Source organism: Ursus maritimus, unplaced genomic scaffold (genome assembly GCF_017311325.1).
Source record: "Ursus maritimus isolate PB19 unplaced genomic scaffold, ASM1731132v1 scaffold_11, whole genome shotgun sequence".
In the NCBI taxonomy this organism is placed as follows: domain Eukaryota; kingdom Metazoa; phylum Chordata; class Mammalia; order Carnivora; family Ursidae; genus Ursus; species Ursus maritimus.
Window position 1 is genome coordinate 69684486 of NW_024423453.1, and position 17515 is coordinate 69702000.

At 51.6% G+C, this 17515-nt stretch overlaps 1 protein-coding gene across 5 annotated transcripts in view; it reads right to left on the bottom strand.

Moving 5' to 3' along the window:
- Window positions 1-2327: 2327 nt before the first annotated feature.
- The window catches only part of SLC25A37 (solute carrier family 25 member 37), a 39113-nt gene continuing 23925 nt past the window's right edge, over window positions 2328-17515 (bottom strand). For 4 of the 5 annotated variants that reach the window (XM_040626495.1, XM_008702067.2, XM_040626496.1 and 1 more), the window contains exons 2-4: window positions 9387-9615; window positions 7389-7445; window positions 2328-5567 (exon numbers count right to left, since the gene is read on the bottom strand). In XM_040626495.1, the coding sequence (XP_040482429.1) occupies window positions 5047-5567; window positions 7389-7445; window positions 9387-9615 (807 nt within the window). In that variant the 3' untranslated portion in view covers window positions 2328-5046. Of the gene's footprint in view, window positions 5568-7388; window positions 7446-8906; window positions 9358-9386; window positions 9616-17515 lie in introns of those variants that run through there. The other variant, XM_040626497.1, reaches the window with a different exon arrangement.

Below are 17515 nucleotides of genomic sequence, written 5' to 3' on the forward strand. Positions count from 1 at the left end.
CCTTCTCCACTCCATCCTGTCCACTTCTGCCAGACGACTTTTCCTAAAGCCGAGCTCATGGTGTCCTCTGTTCCAAGACCCTTAGTGGCTCCCCGTTACCTACTGATTAAAGGTCCCACTCCTCCTGATGGCAGCCAAAGCTCCGATTTGCAGCTTTCCACGAGGGCACCACCTACAACGCTCAGCCAGAGGCAAACTGAGCTGTCCTCGCTGGTTGCTTGCGTCACTCGTAGCCCCACCCGTGCATTCTGCCTTAGACCGAAGACAATGCTTCATTCCCGTGAGCAGTACTAGCCCACCCGCACGCCCTCCCGGTGCCTGTGTCTCTCTCTTGTACAGCTCTGGGCTGGTTACATTCTCCCCTGAGATGTTTGCTCCTTACGGCCACTCTCGCAGGTAGGATTGGAGTGCCTCCTGGAGAGCGGAGACAGAAAGGAGAGCTGGGTCCTGCAGGAAAGGGAGCCGCTGCCCTTCATGGCTTTCCTAGGGCTGGAACCTGAGCAGCGTGGACGTGCTGAGAGAGTCCTCAGTGACGAAGACGGCCTCTGCCACAGGAGGAACTAGGAGGGCCAGCACTTGAAGGGGTGCAGGTTGACAAGTTTCTCTCATCCCCTTCTCGCAGCACGCATGTCCCAAACAGCTGCCATGTACCAAGCACGGGGCTGTGTGTCGGCAGGGGTGGACTGGAAAGCTGGTAAGACAGAGCCCCGACTAGTAGCACTTGCCTGTTTCTGTGGCGTGAAGATTCCTACCACTGCTGACTTCTCGCCAGCAGGAGGACAGTCCCGAACACGGAGCTGGGAAGAAACGCACTGTCTGCTCCAGGGGGTGCGGCGCGGGGGCCAAGTCAGTCATGGTCATGGAGTTTGGTCTAATGACATTAGGTTACTGTTTCACTTCCACGTCTTCTCTTCTATCTCCCTAGTGGGCCGTCGAAGGCCGGACAGGGCAGGAACCGCAGCTTATACTGGGCTGTCTTCCCCACGGCACCAGACACAGGCTCTGTTCACGGGATGCAGCCCAGCCTGCGGGGCAGACGGACTTCAAGGGGCAGCGAGACGCGGATTATCTGCCGAACGGCTCTGTACTGCAAACAGGCCCTCCCATACCTGCCACCCACCCCAGAGGCGTGGGAGCAACCACAAGCCGCAAGCCAGCTTTGAGAAGCACAGGGTTGGCCTTCGGTAAAATGACACAGCTGCGAGTTTACCTCAAGCCTCCTGCGCTCCCTAATCCCTCCCCCCCACTCCCTGCACCCTTGCCGACGGCTAGTTCTCAGCCTGGCCTCAAGTCTGACTCTCCACCCACCCTGAGGCCTTAAGTGGTGATGCTTCAAGAGTCCAGACTTGTCCCTGGCTTTCCAAAGGGGTCTGAGACCTCCCTCCACCCCTCTCCTACCTCCAGAAAAGGTTTAGTTGTCTAGGAACTAGATGAGGATTCTGGTCACTCTTGGGCCTTCCATGAAGAGCGACCGTGATTAAACCTCTGCAAAGAGGTTAGTGTGTGTGTGTGTGTGTGTGTGTGTGTGTGTCTGTAAAACAGGCACGTGCCAGGTACCAGGGCTGTGCCTACCATACACTTGCAGCCTGTCACACTCACACTCCCACACCAGCAAGGAAAGCCGCCACCCTCCCTCTGGTGGAGACCAAAGCCAGACGGCTCTCAGCCTTGCCCGGGCATGACAATGTGGCCGTGCCCGGGCTGCCCGATGTGGTGATCTGCTTCCAGTGCTAAGAGAGCTGACATGGCACTTTCCACCACAGTCATGGAGCTGGTTCTTCATGAGCGAGGCTGGAGTAGGCACCAGCCCCACGGATTAGGCTCCTTCTCTCCATCCACTCTCCTCTTTTTTTCAATATTCCCACCACAGAGCCCACACCACTTCAAAGATCAAGGCTTTATTTTCTCTAGCCCCAGTGTCACGGCTGTAGCAGCAAATCTGAGATATCCCCACGCACAGACACACCTTTGTCCCTGTTCCGAAGAGCTGGCAACAACCGGAGGCAGTGACCGCTCCTTGCTCCGGGCATCTAAGAAACTCTTGCTCACCCTTGTACATTGTGCGTCTCACAGGTAGGAAGCAGCAGTACATTCGCATTGAACAGACACAATCATCCTCAAATAAAGTTAAATAAAACCTTATTGGCGTAACAATGTGTTGGAGATGCAGCTTTAGGGGGACTTCCGAGGACCGCGAATGGGTAAGACATCATCATTAAAAAAAAAAACACAAAAACAGAAACAGAGAACACACAGAAGGATGCAGGCCAGTAAACAGCTAGATTCAATCCAAAATTAAGAAAAAATAGTCGTGGATTGAAGCTGTATCACATCTGAGAAAAATCAATTTTTTATTCTAAAATAAAACTCTGATCTACAAGGGACTGAATATCACATCGCGTTCCGGGCGTAAGAGTTCACGCCTGTGCACACACTGTTCCTGAGCACCGTACTCAAGGGGCGTGCCTGACTGCAGAGGTCACCCCAAACGCACGAGAGACCACGCGGGTGCCATGATTACGTGAAGCTGGTTGCCACCGGGGTGGGGTGACAACATTTTCCTAGTTAGTTACTTCTCAATGTCAAAGTCACAACTGACAACTGGACTGTAGATTGCACGAAGCAACAACACAGAGCTCAGAGCAAGGGGGAAATTCAATTCCCACAAGATTAAGACCACTTACATTTGTTTAGTGCTTCACACTTTCAAAACTCTCTCAGATCCACGGCTCATCCAGCCTCATGAAGGTCCAGTAGGGAAGGCAGGCCAGGTGGCATCACCCCACTTCCCGGCCAATCCATCTGTACGGTGAGAGGAGAGCCGTGGGCAGACCTTCCAGCTCAGTCCACAGAGCTCTCAAACCCACTTCCTGCCTCTCCTTCTTGCATGCCTTACCCAAAGGAGTTTTCCTAGAGAAGTGAACAGTTTTCTTTTCAGAATGCAATCGAAACCAAAATCCTGGAAGAGAGAATATTTTGCAGCATGTGGCACATCTTAAGAGGATGAGAAAGAGCAGTTGGATCATTATTTTAGAATTCTCTCTGGTTTTCTTCCTTTTGCAGAATGTAACAGTAATGTACAGCATGTTTTAGTCGAGGATGTAAATACTTCCCAGAGCATCACGGTCTCCATGGGCTTTTTGCACCCCCAGGTGGGACAGAGGCTTGCTGCAACTGGTTTCCAACTGGCAGGGGGTGGGGAGTGGTTAATTCCAAAGTAAGACAGGCCAGCAGCGGAGCCCTCCCCGCCCGGGAGCAAGGTCCTGCTCGTGGGGCACACGTGGGAGCTGCCTGATACAGCCCCCTTCCGTCTCTGACCTCAGAACGACTCCTGAAGGCAGTGTGCAGGGTCCCAAGATGAAAACTGTCCCAGTGCCACCTTGAGTTCTTGGCCGAGTGACAGCCTCCAAAGGAGCCCGGATCTGTATCTCAGCGAGGTGCACTACCTTGACCGTGGGGCAGGTCAGGGCAAAGGACAAAGGCCGAAGGTCAGGGCCAGGCCCGCCAGATCGAACATACACGTGCTTCCTGCTCATTTTTAAAGGGCTCCAGAAGGAAACAGTGAAGCCATTTGGGCTTCCCTTGGAGATGTCTGGCAGCCAATCAAAGGGCGTGGCCAGAGGAAACCAGCTTGCATTCTCTCAGTGGTAATCTGGCTCCGACGCGCCATTTCAAACAACAAGGCAGTTAGGCCTCAAGTTCCCGGCTGATGCAGATGCGTGAGGCTGAAGACAGCTCTGCAGAGGCAGCCTGATTTGTGCACGAGGGTCCAGGTCTCCCTTCAGCAGCTGGGCTTGGCCGGAGGGCCTGGCCTCTGTCCCTGCGAGGTGAGGGGCTCCGTGCCAGGTGAACTAATGGTGGACAGAGGGACGGACAAATGCCACAGACATACTTGACAGGGACACAGATTTAGTCCACACACACACACACACACACACACACACACACACGTCTGAGGTGCCGGAGTTAAAGGCTAAAGCAGAAATAAGTCCTACAGAGGATTTATCCGAACTGCCTTCCAACAAGTAACAAAACCTTGGCATTTCAAGAGCTACTAAGTGCTGGCCCAGGGAGGCAGACATCTGATCACTCACGACACGGAAGGGAATGGTGTCAGCAGGAATAAGGCTAGTCGTCGCAGTCCTGCTGGGGGCCACCGTCCTCCAATGTGACCCATCCTGACACCATTGTGTATGCATGTGTACGCGCCTACAGCACGAGAAAATGCCCCAGGGCCAGATCTTTGGTCTTGGAATTTTCGGGAAAGACAAAAGGAAAAGGCACACGGTGACTGATTGAATAAGGGGAGAAAAAAAGTAGCTGGAAGTAATATATCGTTATTTTGATTTTGTTTGCAACGTACCTTTTTCCCCCACGAAAAGAGAAATTCAAAATATAAACTTTATTATTTTATATTCAAGCGAAACTTCCATCTAGGGGCTTAACACAATTTTAGGCCACATTCAGCAATTTTTCACTTTGGTGCCTTTTTACTTAACCCAATGGAAGAATTCAGCCCTCTATTTTTTTTTTTAAACAGCGTGATATGCCTAGCTGTACCACCTATTTGCACACATGCGCACACACACACCCAAAAACTTCTACGTAGAAAAATAAAGGATAAACATTATCCATCTATTTTGTACTGTATACTAGAACTTTTATATACAGAATGCTCTTTTTTTCTTTAATGTTTTCAGTCACTGCACATTTTCTCCCCTCCCGTGTAAGCTGCGATTATAGGGCTGGAGACTGCTACAGTGGGGCAGGAAAGCTACATTCCTGTCAGGGGAGGGACGGCAAAAGCCGTCCCTCACTCCCCTTCCAAAGTCTTCCCCCACCTACCACCACGGACGTCCCTGTGGACGGCCTTCCAGTAAGCAGCTGTCCCACTGTCCCCTCTCTCTCAGGCGTCAGGGAGCAGAGGGCCCACCCTGCCAACACCCTGCCAAAACAATCTCGGTGTGAGGACAAGGGAATGGAAGCAGGCAGGGCAAGTCTTTTAAAAATAAAAGATTCTGGAATCACTGCCCACAGCCTGTTCCTTTAGTACGGAGCTCGATTCTCCAGCTTGTGCTTGGTGAGAAAGTACTTGAAGAACTCATAGACAGACCAGGAAATGGCAGTGGAGGGCATCTGGTAGATGACGCGTGCCTGCATGCCCTTGAAGTAGCCGGGTAGGCCATTGAGCTGGTACACCGTCCTGAAGGCATTGGCCATGCCCGACAGCCGGCCACTGATGTTGGCCAGGTTGAGGGCCATGTTCTCCTGAGTGTTGAGGAGGGTCTTGCAGACGTCCAGGGGGGTGGTGGCGGCTGCAGCCAGGGCCCCGGCCAGCCCGCCCGAGATGATGTGGGACTGTGGGTTGTAGCCCCGGTGAGGGTTGACTTGCTCCTGCAGGAACTCATAGGTGATGAAGTGGATGGACTGGAAGGGAATGTTCATGGTCAGCTGTGTGGTGTAGCTCCGGTAGAAGGCCCCCAAGCCCTCGGTCCTCCAAACTGTCCAGACGCAGCGAAGCGCCGACCGGTGCGGCGAGTCGTACATCTGCATGCGCTGTTTCACAACTGGGGTCGGGCCGCCGGCAGTCGGGGGGTGGTTGGTTGGGTTTGGCCCCACCCCGGGTCGGAGCGAAATGGGCAGCCAAGCCGTAAAGAGAAACAAGCAAGTTTAGACACACCGGTACCAGGTCCCAGAGAGCTAGCACACACGCAGCCCCAGCCTGAGCAAACAAGCCAGCTCTGGGCTCTCCCATTTGCAGACGTAGCCCCAGGACCCGGTGCTCAGTGTCTCCTGCCTGCAGCCCCCAGAAGGTGGTCCCCGAACCAGGCAGCCACTTCAGACTAGACTCACTGTTCTGATCCCCTGGATCCCAGAGGCCTCCAGCATCGCACCTGCGGCAAAACTGAACCCCGCCCTCCTGGCCTCTCTGCCCTCCACCACCCCAGCTGCACGTGTGTCCCATCTTTTATTCTCTGCATGTGGTCTGCACACAGCGGTTTTAGCTTCTGCATGTCACAGCGCACTTGGAAGAAACACTGGAATTACGTGAGCCCAGATTCAGTGACAAACTCCAGTGAAGACCCTGGCTTAAAGTACAGAAGTAACTGCTGGGTCAAAGGACATGAGGCAACTAGGGGCCAACTGGGGTCCGTCAGGCTTGAGTGGTAATAGCCCCCTGCACTGCCAAATGGACACATGCAGTGCGCTCTGCTTTACTTGTAGCCAAATGAAGTCCTTAACTCAGTATATCTGCTTTTCTCTTTGAAAAGCAGAAACAAAATTCTTGCCTGGTGACACAGGCTAATTAACTGGTCACTGACCAGGTCCCTGGATGCACGGCCCTAAACACACAAAAACGAAGCCCACCTCTCCCAGTCTGACCCATCAAGTCCCCGAAGGTCAGAACAAGTCCCCTGTCTGCCAGGGGATGGGAGGCAGCTGAGAGCAAATAAGAAATTTTCACCTTAAAAGACAAAAACAGACACACTCATAACACAAGACTTAAAATGCTGACGTTTTACCCCTGATTTCCCTTCTGGCAAGGGACCATTTTCAGATGGGGAGAAAGGTGGAGAGGGTCATACATGTCACACCGAGAATAACCCAGGTGGGAGGATGCCCAGTAGCAGGCCCCAAAGCTCCTCGCTGTGCAGACCCGAGTCGGCTAAGGACTCACGTCTGCACGGCTGACAACCGTTTTCCACTGCTCCCAAATTCAAAATAAAAAAAAAGATAACGCGGGAGGAGCTGGCTAGGACAAGATGGCCAAAGGTTAAATCACGAGTAGAGAGGGGCGCACACGGGCATTCCTAACACTCTTCGCTCCACATCTGCGTATGTTTGGGATGGTCTGTAATGATTTCAGATCTCTTTTAAAAAAGCAAATTGAACCGAAGCCCTAATAAATGGCCTTTGACGGCTTCACCCTAAATTTGTCTACGATTGATGAAGGTTAATAAGGGCCAGAGGGTGTGCGTGTGTCTGTGTGCGTGAGAGTGCGTGTACGTGCCTGTGCACACATGTACACGTACACACAGGTTTTACAGGAGTGCCAAAGACTAGCCAAGGGAGCTTGTTAAAACAGACTCCCTGTCTCTACTCCCCAGAGACCGATTTAGCAGGTCTGGGGTGGGACTAGAGTAAGCATTCCTAACACGCTCCCAGGAGATGCTGATGCTGCTGGTCCGCGGACCACAGGGAACAGGAACACCATAAACTCAAATGCCCAGCCCCTTTTCAAGGCCTTTGCTAATGTGGTAAAGAATTTGCTTATTCTGACTGGGGGCTGGAAGTCCCCTTGTCCCACCTTCCGTCCCCACCCACCACCGTTTCTCCTGCCCCTTCCATATCCCCTCCTGCCATTCCCTGGGACCATGAAGCATTACCTTCTGCTGGATTCATTACCGCATCGTGGAGCAGGGTGGCCATACTCCCAGCTATCCCTGCAAAACAAACTCCAGAAAATTACCCTCTGCGACCAGGTGTTCTGAGGAAGTTCCCGGAACCTAAAATCAGATGGAACCCTGCACAGAGCTTTCTAAGAAGCAAAATCTATGCCCAGTTGCCCTCAGGTGAGCACTGACTCTTCAAAACGTAAAGTGATGATTGAATGGTTGGCAAAAATGGGGACGATTACACAGGTGCCATGAGGCACATGTCTACCCTACAGATGTGTAGCCAATGCTGGGAAAGGTTAGACCTGCTGAGGCCGACGGCACCCAGAAATCACGTTTAGTGACTTTCCACCGTGGGAAACTGTCCAGATTTTAATTCTCTCCTGTCCCTCCTTTGTCTATGGACTAATTTACTCTGCCCTTGAGCTGGGGCAAGCAAAGGGGATGACATATATATATAGCTAAGAGGGGAGAAAAAGAAAAGAAATTTAAAAAGAAAGATCCTTAATAAAATCCAGGCATTTTCAAGAAAACAGGCAGGAGAAGCAGACATCAGGAAGCTCTGTGTATGGCAGATTTCCAGGGCTGGGCTGCAGAGTGATGACTTGTCTCGGAGACAGCAGACCCCATCTTGAGGCTCTCACTGGCCTGGCTTCAAGAACCAGGAACTTCTGAACTCTAATTCAGGCCTGGAATTTTGCTTTTGGGCTTCCTCCCGAGGCAGGTGACACTGCCCAGCAATTAAGATTAGCCCCGGCAGGTGGGAGGAATGAGCAACACCAGGATAATGCTTCAGAAATGCATATAAAGCCCCCTCCCCCCTCTGCACACACTTACGATTACCACCAAAAAGGTCAAAACGCAACCACAGCATACATCGCAGCGAAGCGGTAACAGCGCTGGGCAGAACTGTGTTCCATCCAACCGCCTCCAAGGGCTTCAGTGGCCCAGGGACCAAACCATTACACAAGGCAAACCCTAAGGCCACGGACTCAGGGGGACAGCATCAGAGGGTGACCCTTAGGGACCGTCTTGATAAATGGAACCAGGGGCCCATTTTTTTTTTAAAGCAAAATAAATGTCTGCAAACCCGCCAGGTAGTTATTATTACCAGGGTTTGCTGATGGAAGGGATGCTTTTGGGTTCCCTCTTAGTAGTACAAAAAGAAGGGGGGAAAGCTGTTGCTGGTCACTCTTATCTCTTCAGTGTTGAAAAATCAGTTTTGTTAAAATAAGGACACCTTATTCCATGCCCCAAACAAAAACCAACCAAAGCAGAACCCACAGGAGAGGGGGAAAGAGCTGCCCGCCCGCCCACCAACCCAAGCCCCCTCCCGCCTCTCTCCCTCAAAACAACAAAGGAAAACTACTCCAGCCCTTGCTCGCTGAGAGATGCCACCGAGACCAACAGCAGAGAATGGGGGCGAAATCCCCAGATCCCCAGAGGCTTAAGGTGGGAAAGGTGGCCTGTGCTGCAGCAAATCCTTTGTCAGCCATAAAACTTCTTGACCTTTTAAAGCTTAGTTAGATCTTGACGTTGCAGAGACCTGTTGAACCAGTTTTTAAATAGTCTCAAAGAAGCTGTCCAGATAACATTTTTTTTTTTGAATCCAGCATTGAAAAGTTTTGTTTCTATTCAGGGTTTTTTTTCCTAGATCTGATCATTAATTGCTTTTCAATGTCTTAAAAAAAAACAAAACAAAACAAAAAAACAATGAAAAACCCACGCAACAATGCAAACTGAAACACCTCTGTCACCGACTTCCCCCAGGCTTTAGAAAGCGAAGGAGGGGAACAGAAAAAGCATGTGTGTGTGTGTGTGTGTGCGTGTGTTGGGTGTGTGTGCACACACAACTCTAGAGTTCTTTATTCGTAAGCAAGCGCGGCGGAGATGAGGCGTCAGGCTGCTGGGTCACAGGGAGGAGAACCCTGGGGAAGGGTCTGTTGAAGGAGAGAGCTCTCTAACTCCAGACAAACGCTTTCAAAATACCGTTGGCTAGGTGGCTGTTTCCTTGGTGGTGGAAAACAGCATTTAAAGTCCTTTTCATGTTTTCATAGCAGGCGAAATACAAGGCGTGGGCCGGCCCTGCGCCCATCATCATCACGTTGAGGCCTCGCAGCGGCCTCCAGAAGCCTTCAGTCCGAACGATTTTCTTGAGGGCTCCGTAGACACTTGTGTACTGCGCTTTGGGATCTGGATTCAAACTCTGCATTCGTGTCTGGGGGGGGGAGGCAAGAACACAAAATGGTGGAAGTTAACAAGGATGGTAAAGAGGAAAAAAAGACCCAGGGAGAGAGTGACAGCAAACTGTCCATTTTCAGTTTCACAGGATTCCTCGGCGAGGAGCTGATTCCCTCCTTCCTGGACACGTACGCACATCGCATGGATTTCATGATGGCCAGCAGGGGGGAAGAAGGCTGGGGCCAGGATATGAACTAGGAAGATGTACCCTGCCACCAGCAAGCTGTGTGACCCTGAGGAATCCCTTAACCTCTCTGGACCACGGGAAGCCCCGATTAAAAAAACCAGGATGGTCACAAACATCAAATGAAAAACACATGTGAACCTCTTAAGAAACTCAGAGGCTTAGTCAACTGGAAGCATTCTTATCCTGTGGTTTCCCCCTCTGGTCCCAGAGTCTGTGTCCTCACTTACCTGAGACTTCCATGTTCTGAATGCTCCTGCTCAGCCCCCACCAGGAATCTCCCAGGGGTGCTCCAGACCTCATCCCACAGCTCCTCTAAATGCATTTTACATTTTGTCTTCAGAAGTTAGCACTTGACATATAAATGGTCCTACTCTTAATTTCTTCCTGTGTGTAGCCTTGCCTCCTTGTGGCAGAACTCGGCTTTCCCCATCTCTGTTATCTGTATCGGACGACCAGGGCACTTAAGTAAGTAGGACAGTTAATTTATGTATCAACATAGCAAGACCATGGTACCCACAATGGCTCCAACTATGGCCCAACACTAGTCTAGATGTTGCTATGGAGGTATTTCTTAGATGAGATTAACATTTATATCATTAAATTAGACTTTGAGTGAAACAGATTACCCTGTGTAGTTTGGTGGCTCTACGCGCACACACACTCTCTCTCTCCCTCTCTCCTGGTTTGGTCTCTCTGGAGAACCCTGACTGGTACAGGAGATAACATCTGCCAGGTGAAAGACCCACCCTGGCTCAGTCCTGCAAAACAACAGCATGCCTTCCTCCTCTCTGCTCAACACACACAGTCTAGAGTAGAGGGTCTCCAACCGTGAGCAGGGATATCCTTTTACCACCAAACAAAATCATACCCAAAGCTAATATGTAAAATGGAAGAAGAATTTCTCTAATTGAGAATGGGGGGAGAGCCCTGGGCTCTCTTCTCACTCCGAGGCAGGCACCCCTATGCACCCGCCCCCCCAGCAACCCAGCAATTCCAGGGCTCAGAGGAATAGTGTGAAAACCAATGATTTAAATTAACACTCATATGGAATTTAAGAAACAAACGAACAAATTAAGAAAAAAAGAGACAAACAACACACAAAACAACAGACTCTTCACTAGAGAGCGCACACTGGTGTTTGCCAGAGGGGAAGGGGTGGGGGGTGGGTGAACTGGGTGATAGGGAGTAGGACTAAACGTACCGTAACGAGCACTGAGTACTGTATGGAAGTGCTGAGTCACTACACTGTACTCCTGAAACTAATGTAACGCTGCATTTAACTACACTTGAGTTTAAAAAATAAACAAATTTTAAAAATTAATGGTCATTTTCAGATGTCACCAGTTAGTAAAAACCATAAGGAAAATGGGCACATCATTGGCAACTTTTCATTTTGCCAAGAAAGGACACGAAACAGTAACAACATGAGTAACAATCACCACTGCCCTCCATTACAACCATCTTCTACGAAAGGACATTTTTAATGCCCCTCCCCCCCCCAAAATCAAAGACTACCTCTGATTATAAGACTGTTTTTTAAATTAAATTTAGCTAAATTAAAAACTCACCACTTGGGGCGCCTGGGTGGCTCAATCAGTTAAGGGTCTGATTCTTGGTTTTGGCTCAGGTCATGATCTCGGGATTATGAGATCGAGCCCCGCATCAGCTCCATACCCGGTGTGGAGCCTGCTTGTCCCTCTCCCTCGGCCCCTCCCCCACTTTCTCTCTCTCTCTCAAAAAAACCCTCAAAAAACAAAAACAAAAAAAACCCACAACGAAAGAACTCACCACTTTACCCCTTGTTTTCTGGTGAAAACGCCCCCTGGGCCCAAGCCCCACGCCCGGGCCCAGGTTCAGGGCAGTGCCAGGTGGGGATGGATGAGCTCAGTGTCCCTGTGCCTTTTTGTTGAACTGTTTTCTATTCTAACATGTCTCCAAAAGTATTCGCGGTGGCTTCATCATGGAGGATACATTATAAGCAAACAAGAGCAAGGGAAGAAGGAGGGAATTTATCAATCTGACTTTGCTCCGTGGGTGCTCCTGGCCGGAGCGAACCAAGTACGGGAGTGCAAAGCATCCAGTGTGCAAGAGGCACAACCACTTCCTCAGGATAGCTGAGGCTACCCAGGGTACTAAATTCTCAAAGACACTTGAAATCGCTCACATTTTACAGCAGACAAAGCTCTGTAGTGCCCGCCCACCGTCTTTTTCCTATAATTGCCCTGATGAAAAGCAGAAGCACCAGGCGGGAGGCGGCACAGAGCAAACAGGGACGGCACCCAGATCCCATCACTTACGCTGTGCCCCTGGGCTAGATGGTTACCGTCTCCCCACTTTCATTTCCTCCAGTGACAGAATGGTGGAGAAAATTAAATGTCTATGACCATTGTTACTATTAATGACAATAAAGGATGTGGTTCTAGTTACCTAACCCTGCAGAGGTCTAAGCGCCTGGGGGGGGGGCTGCGTCTGTCTTATTTACAGTGTATCTACGATGCCTATTAAAGCGTCTCACACGGCGGGGGGGGGGAGGGGGGGTCCAAAAAATATTTGCTGAACGAATGGATGAACAAACAGACGTGTGCAACTTAGGCTACCAACAGGGGTGAGAGGGAATGAGGTCCATTACTTCACTCTCCCCCCAAAATATGAGTAGCTTTCCTGGAGTTACCTATTCCTCCCACCACCCCTTCCCTATTGATTAGAAGTCCCCATTTTGCTGCATTTCTCAAGCCCAGGGGTGACCTGCTGAGCCACACCCAGAGCCAAGGCAGCCTGTCCCTGGGACCTGTCAATACAGGGTAGCTCCTGCCAGGCCTGTGACTAGAGGAGAGGCCCCTGGGGACGGACTGCAGAAGCTGGCTGCCTTCTCCACCCCTCACGGCCCATTTCTGGCCATGGACAGCAAGACCGGCCTGTGGTGAAGGCCTCCCTTGGGTCCCAGTCGGTAGAAACAGAGGAGCCCCTTACAATGGGGGTGGCAGTGTGAGAAGACGCACAGGACCTGGAATGAGGAGCTGAGAGGTGGGATTCTGGACCTGACCCCTACTCCGACAGGGCCAAGCGGCCTTGGCTATGTCCTCTCATCCCTCTGGTCCTCAGGGTCCTCAACTGGAAAATGGAGAGGACTGGCACAGTGGCTGATTACCAGAATCATGGGGAAATGTTTAGAAATGTTCCTCTGGGCACTACTCCAACACATGTTGATTCTAAACTTTTTTTTTTAAATTCCCCAGATGATTCTGGTCATCACTCAGTTTGGAGAAACCCTAAAAAAAGGGCCCTCTCAACCCTAGCACTTTCTAGTAACATCGTGCATCCAGCCTTGGCAGAAGGGGAGGGAACCTGGGTTAAGTGAGGGGGGGTGGTTGAGGAGGCGGTGTGTACAGAGGGGGGGGTCAGAGGCAGGAAGCTTTAGAGCCAGCCAGTCTGACCTTGTCGGTCGGAATTCCAGCACTGGGATCTCGAGCAGGGTCCTCAATGTCGGGGCGTGGAATAATCCCCTCTCAAGCTCCCAGAGAGCTGTCGGCAGCCAAAGTGAGGTCACCATGGGAAAGGCCTTGCTCGAGCTGGCTGGCAACGATGACCGTCTCTTCTCCTACCCACCCTTTCTATAGTGTCAGGAAGGCTTCTCCCTGACAAAACTGCTCACATCGGGAAATTTGGGATTGATTTCTCACCTCTCTCTTTTTAAATTAGGGGTGAGGCAGCTGGAGTAAATTTTACTGAACCAAAATGCACCACCCCCTGTGGACACGAAAAGGACAACTGGGTATCTCTCTGTCCCAGGGAGCCAGGGGTCTACTCAAAGGAGGCCACATTTAATGACACAGGCCTGGGACAGAGGCAAGTGGCCCCTGAGCATGGAGGACTCAGTCAGGGCCCCTCTGGGCCCACCGTGGCCAAGTTCAGGGCCAGAGCCCCTTTAGTGCGATCTTCACTTCTTCAACCTGCCCACAGGGAGCACCCGCCCTCGATCGGGCACCAGGACGCAGAAAGGAGAGTCACCGGGGAAATAAGTAACAAGCAACATGGGAGATAAGTGGAGAAGGACACAGACCGTCCTCGTGCCAGGAAGGAGCTCGAGGGGAGAGAGGGGTGGCCAGTCGGCACCAGTATGGTCGAGGGAGGGGCTGAGAGAAGCAGTTTCGCCTCTTTCTTTTTCAGTGACTCTGCTTGTAAAAGGTACAACTGAGGGCCACGCATTTTTTAGTGATCTGTGGACCAGAGAAGAAGTCGGGGGTGAGTGGAAACCACCCGTGCGTCCTGTCCCTTGATGGATGAATGAATAAACAAAAAGGGGTTCATACAGACAACAGAATATTATTTGGCCTTAAAAAGGAATGACATTCTGGCATAGGCTACAACTTGGGTGAACCTGGAGGACGTGGTGCTGAGTGAGATAAGGCAGTCTCTCTCTCTCTCTCTCTCTCTCTCTCTCTCTCTCTCACACACACACACACACACACCTGGAGGACGTGATGCTGAGTGAAATAAGGCAGTCTCTCTCTCTCTCTCTCTCTCACACACACACACACACACACACACACACACACACACACACACACAAATACCGTTTGGTTCCCCATAACATGAGGTACCCGGAGTCTCCAAAACCATAGAAACAGAAAGTAGAATGGGGGGGAGGGGAACAGGGTTGTTCCCCGGGCACAGAGTTTCGTTTTTGCAAGATGTACGGTTCTGGGAATGTACTTAATGCCACCGAACCGGGCGCTCAAACGTGGTTAGGATGGCAAGTTTGATGTTATGTAGATTTTACTGTGATGTTTTTTTAAAAGCCCAGTGTGAGGGTAGACAGAAGGAAAAAGACACAGAGAAAGGGCAGAGATTAAAAAGCACAACCAAAACAAACCAAAAGACGGAGTCAGAGAATTTCACAAACTGCCTTTCCTGTCCTGGGTTTCAGTTCCTCCTCAGGCCCAGCTGCACTGCACGCCCTTTCTTTATAATAAATCCCATTCTGGCCTTTTAATTCTCCACTCTTGGAAATTCGGAATGCACATTAGCATGTTAAAGGCTCTGGGAAGTCCTTCAGGAAAGCGGCCTGTGAATGGTGTTTAACAAGGCACTTGCTACGAGTTTGTCTTGGGCAGCAGAAACCCTGTCTCGTGGAATAACCGGTTCCACCGTGCGGAACACACTTCGAGAAAACAGCTGTAGTGGTGTGGGCCCTGGACGCAGGAAGCGCAGAGAGCGGCTCGGGGTGTCAGGAGGATGCCCCGGGGCAGCCCAGGCACAGACAGCGCCTGGGAGGAGCAGCCTGCAAGACAGGCCCCAAAAGCAGCAAGGCCAGGAGCAGCACGAGGTAGCTGGCCCAGAAATCAGGAGACTGGGTCTCGGGCCTCGTCCTGCCGCTCCCTGTGTGACGGAGCGAGTCTCCTTCAGCTCTAGAAGGGCAACTCTATAGCATGGTTCCACGCCGGTGACACAACCTCTGTATCTGCCTTCAACAGGCTCCATAAGCTCCCAGCAAGGCCAGGATGGAGGGAGGGGCAAGGGCCTTGGCTCAAACGTGTCCCGTACCCCCCCCAAGACAAATCAGCATGAGCCCGCCTTGCTGCCCTGCTCTCCTCTTGAGGGGAGGAGGGTGGGCGGAGAGTGGAAAATGTGTGCTCTGCCTCAGATGAGCTCGCAGGATCGTATGACAGGAGCTGCAAGGGCCCTGGGCAGAGGGCACACATAGCTCGGCACCTGCCTAGTCAGACAGGAAACTGGCACCCAGCAAGAAAAGCAAAGGGAGCAAGCAGAGCCTGGCAGGGAGACCTCTGACCTCCCTGCGTATCCTGCCCAGCCCAAGGACCCGTAGCATCGTGGGACCACAGGACCACTGTCCTCCCACCTGACCCGAATTCCAAGTCCTCCTTCCTCCTTGCCACACTCCTGCTTCGAGGAAGGTGCTATGGGGAGACAGGGCAGGAATGGGTGTGTGCGGGGCTCCCGGATCATGGTGTGAGCAAACATCACAGCACAATGCCCACCCACTGAGGGACCAGGGCTGGGCCCCAAAAGGCTACCCAGGAGTCTCTGCTGTTCCCGCCTTTCTCCCAGAGAAAGGAAATTCCGTTCAGGCACCCACAGACTGCTACGAAAATGCCAAATCATACCAGTGTCTGCCACTCAGTGTCCGTTGCAAAATCAGCAGTCAAATCGGTAAATTTAATTCAATCCTGTCTGCCACCAGTTCTCAGGGGGCAGTGGAACCATGGCCTAAGCCAGACTGCAGGTCCCAACGGCAGCCCGCACCCTATTTTCCCAGCCCACAGCCAGCCGCCCATGGACACACGGTCTCACCCTTCAGCCCTGTGCCCGAACCTCTCCCACTTGCACCCACAGCCCATCCACGGCACTGGGATCTGCTGGTGACACTCCAGCCCCCATCCACCACCAACCAGCGCAGACTGTGTCAAGCCGAGGACATCCCTGCAGGCGGCCGGGAGAGAGAGGCTTTTTTGGCACAGGGCTTTGTGAGGAAAGAACTGTCTTCCAGAATGTCTTCCGGAATGGAGCTACAGACCTCATCAAGGGCTCAGAAAGTACTATCCTTGCCTTCCAAAATCCTTAGTAGGCACGCACGGCAGAGAAGAAACCCAAACCACATCAAGGAGAAGCATGCCCACCCAGGAAAGCCTTCAGCTCTCTCAGGGTTCCAACTCAGAATCTGCGTCCCGACCTGGAACCTCGTCCTTACTATGTATGATACGGAAAAGACGGACAATCACACCCTGGCCCTCTGAAAACACTTGCAGAAATCATCAAAATCGGGGCATGCGGATACCGCCCGGCACCATCCCCACACACATTAACCAGGAACAGGGCACTGCAGGAAATACTTTAAGGAGAACCACACTAGTCACGGCAAGCAGAGGCACATCGAAGTTTATTCTCAAGTTCAAAATTCCCAATCATGTCTTCTTAAATCTCCCAAATTGGCAAAAGTATAGACATAAAGAGAATGTACTTGGTCTCTCTTTTTTTAATCAAAAGGAAAACTTGATCCTCTTAAAGTTAAGGAACCAGCAAGAGAAAAAGGACTCCTTAAAGGAAGTCCTTGCCTCCACCCACCACCCCCAAAAAAGGGGGGCACCAGGTAGGGGAATGAAGCATGTGGTGGTGTGGTGCGTGGGGAGTTCCAGGCACATACATTCTGAAAGCCCCTGGTGAGAACCACTATTTTAAAGCAGCAGACGGCCAGCTCACTCTCCCATCGTGAGAAGAGCTGCACCAAGACAAAACAGATGAGAGCTGGTGGGAACACACCTCGAGCTAAATCGTGTCCGCACCGATTTCCCTGCCTCCCCTATCAGAAGGGCCAGACACCCCTCCATTCACGGTCACCCTGATGCTCAGGAGAGGGTGGGAGGAAGGAGACTCACACACGGAAGAGCAAACCAGCAAGGTCACTCTGTCTTTCCACTCACGTCCCACAGGAGGCCCGATTTTCATCTGAACAGACCAGCCACACTCCAACGTTCCTGGTTGCGGGCTGTCTCTAAAGTGTGGGGTCTGGCCTGCGAAGCGGTCGCACCATCTCTCACTCATACTCTCCAGACGGAATCCTGAAACCTCCAGGGCCCATTAGAGGTGTGCTTCGGGGCACTGCTGTTTCTAAGGATAAAATGCCTAAGTATTTAGGCATTCCACCCAAAAGAACCACATTTCCACCAAAAGA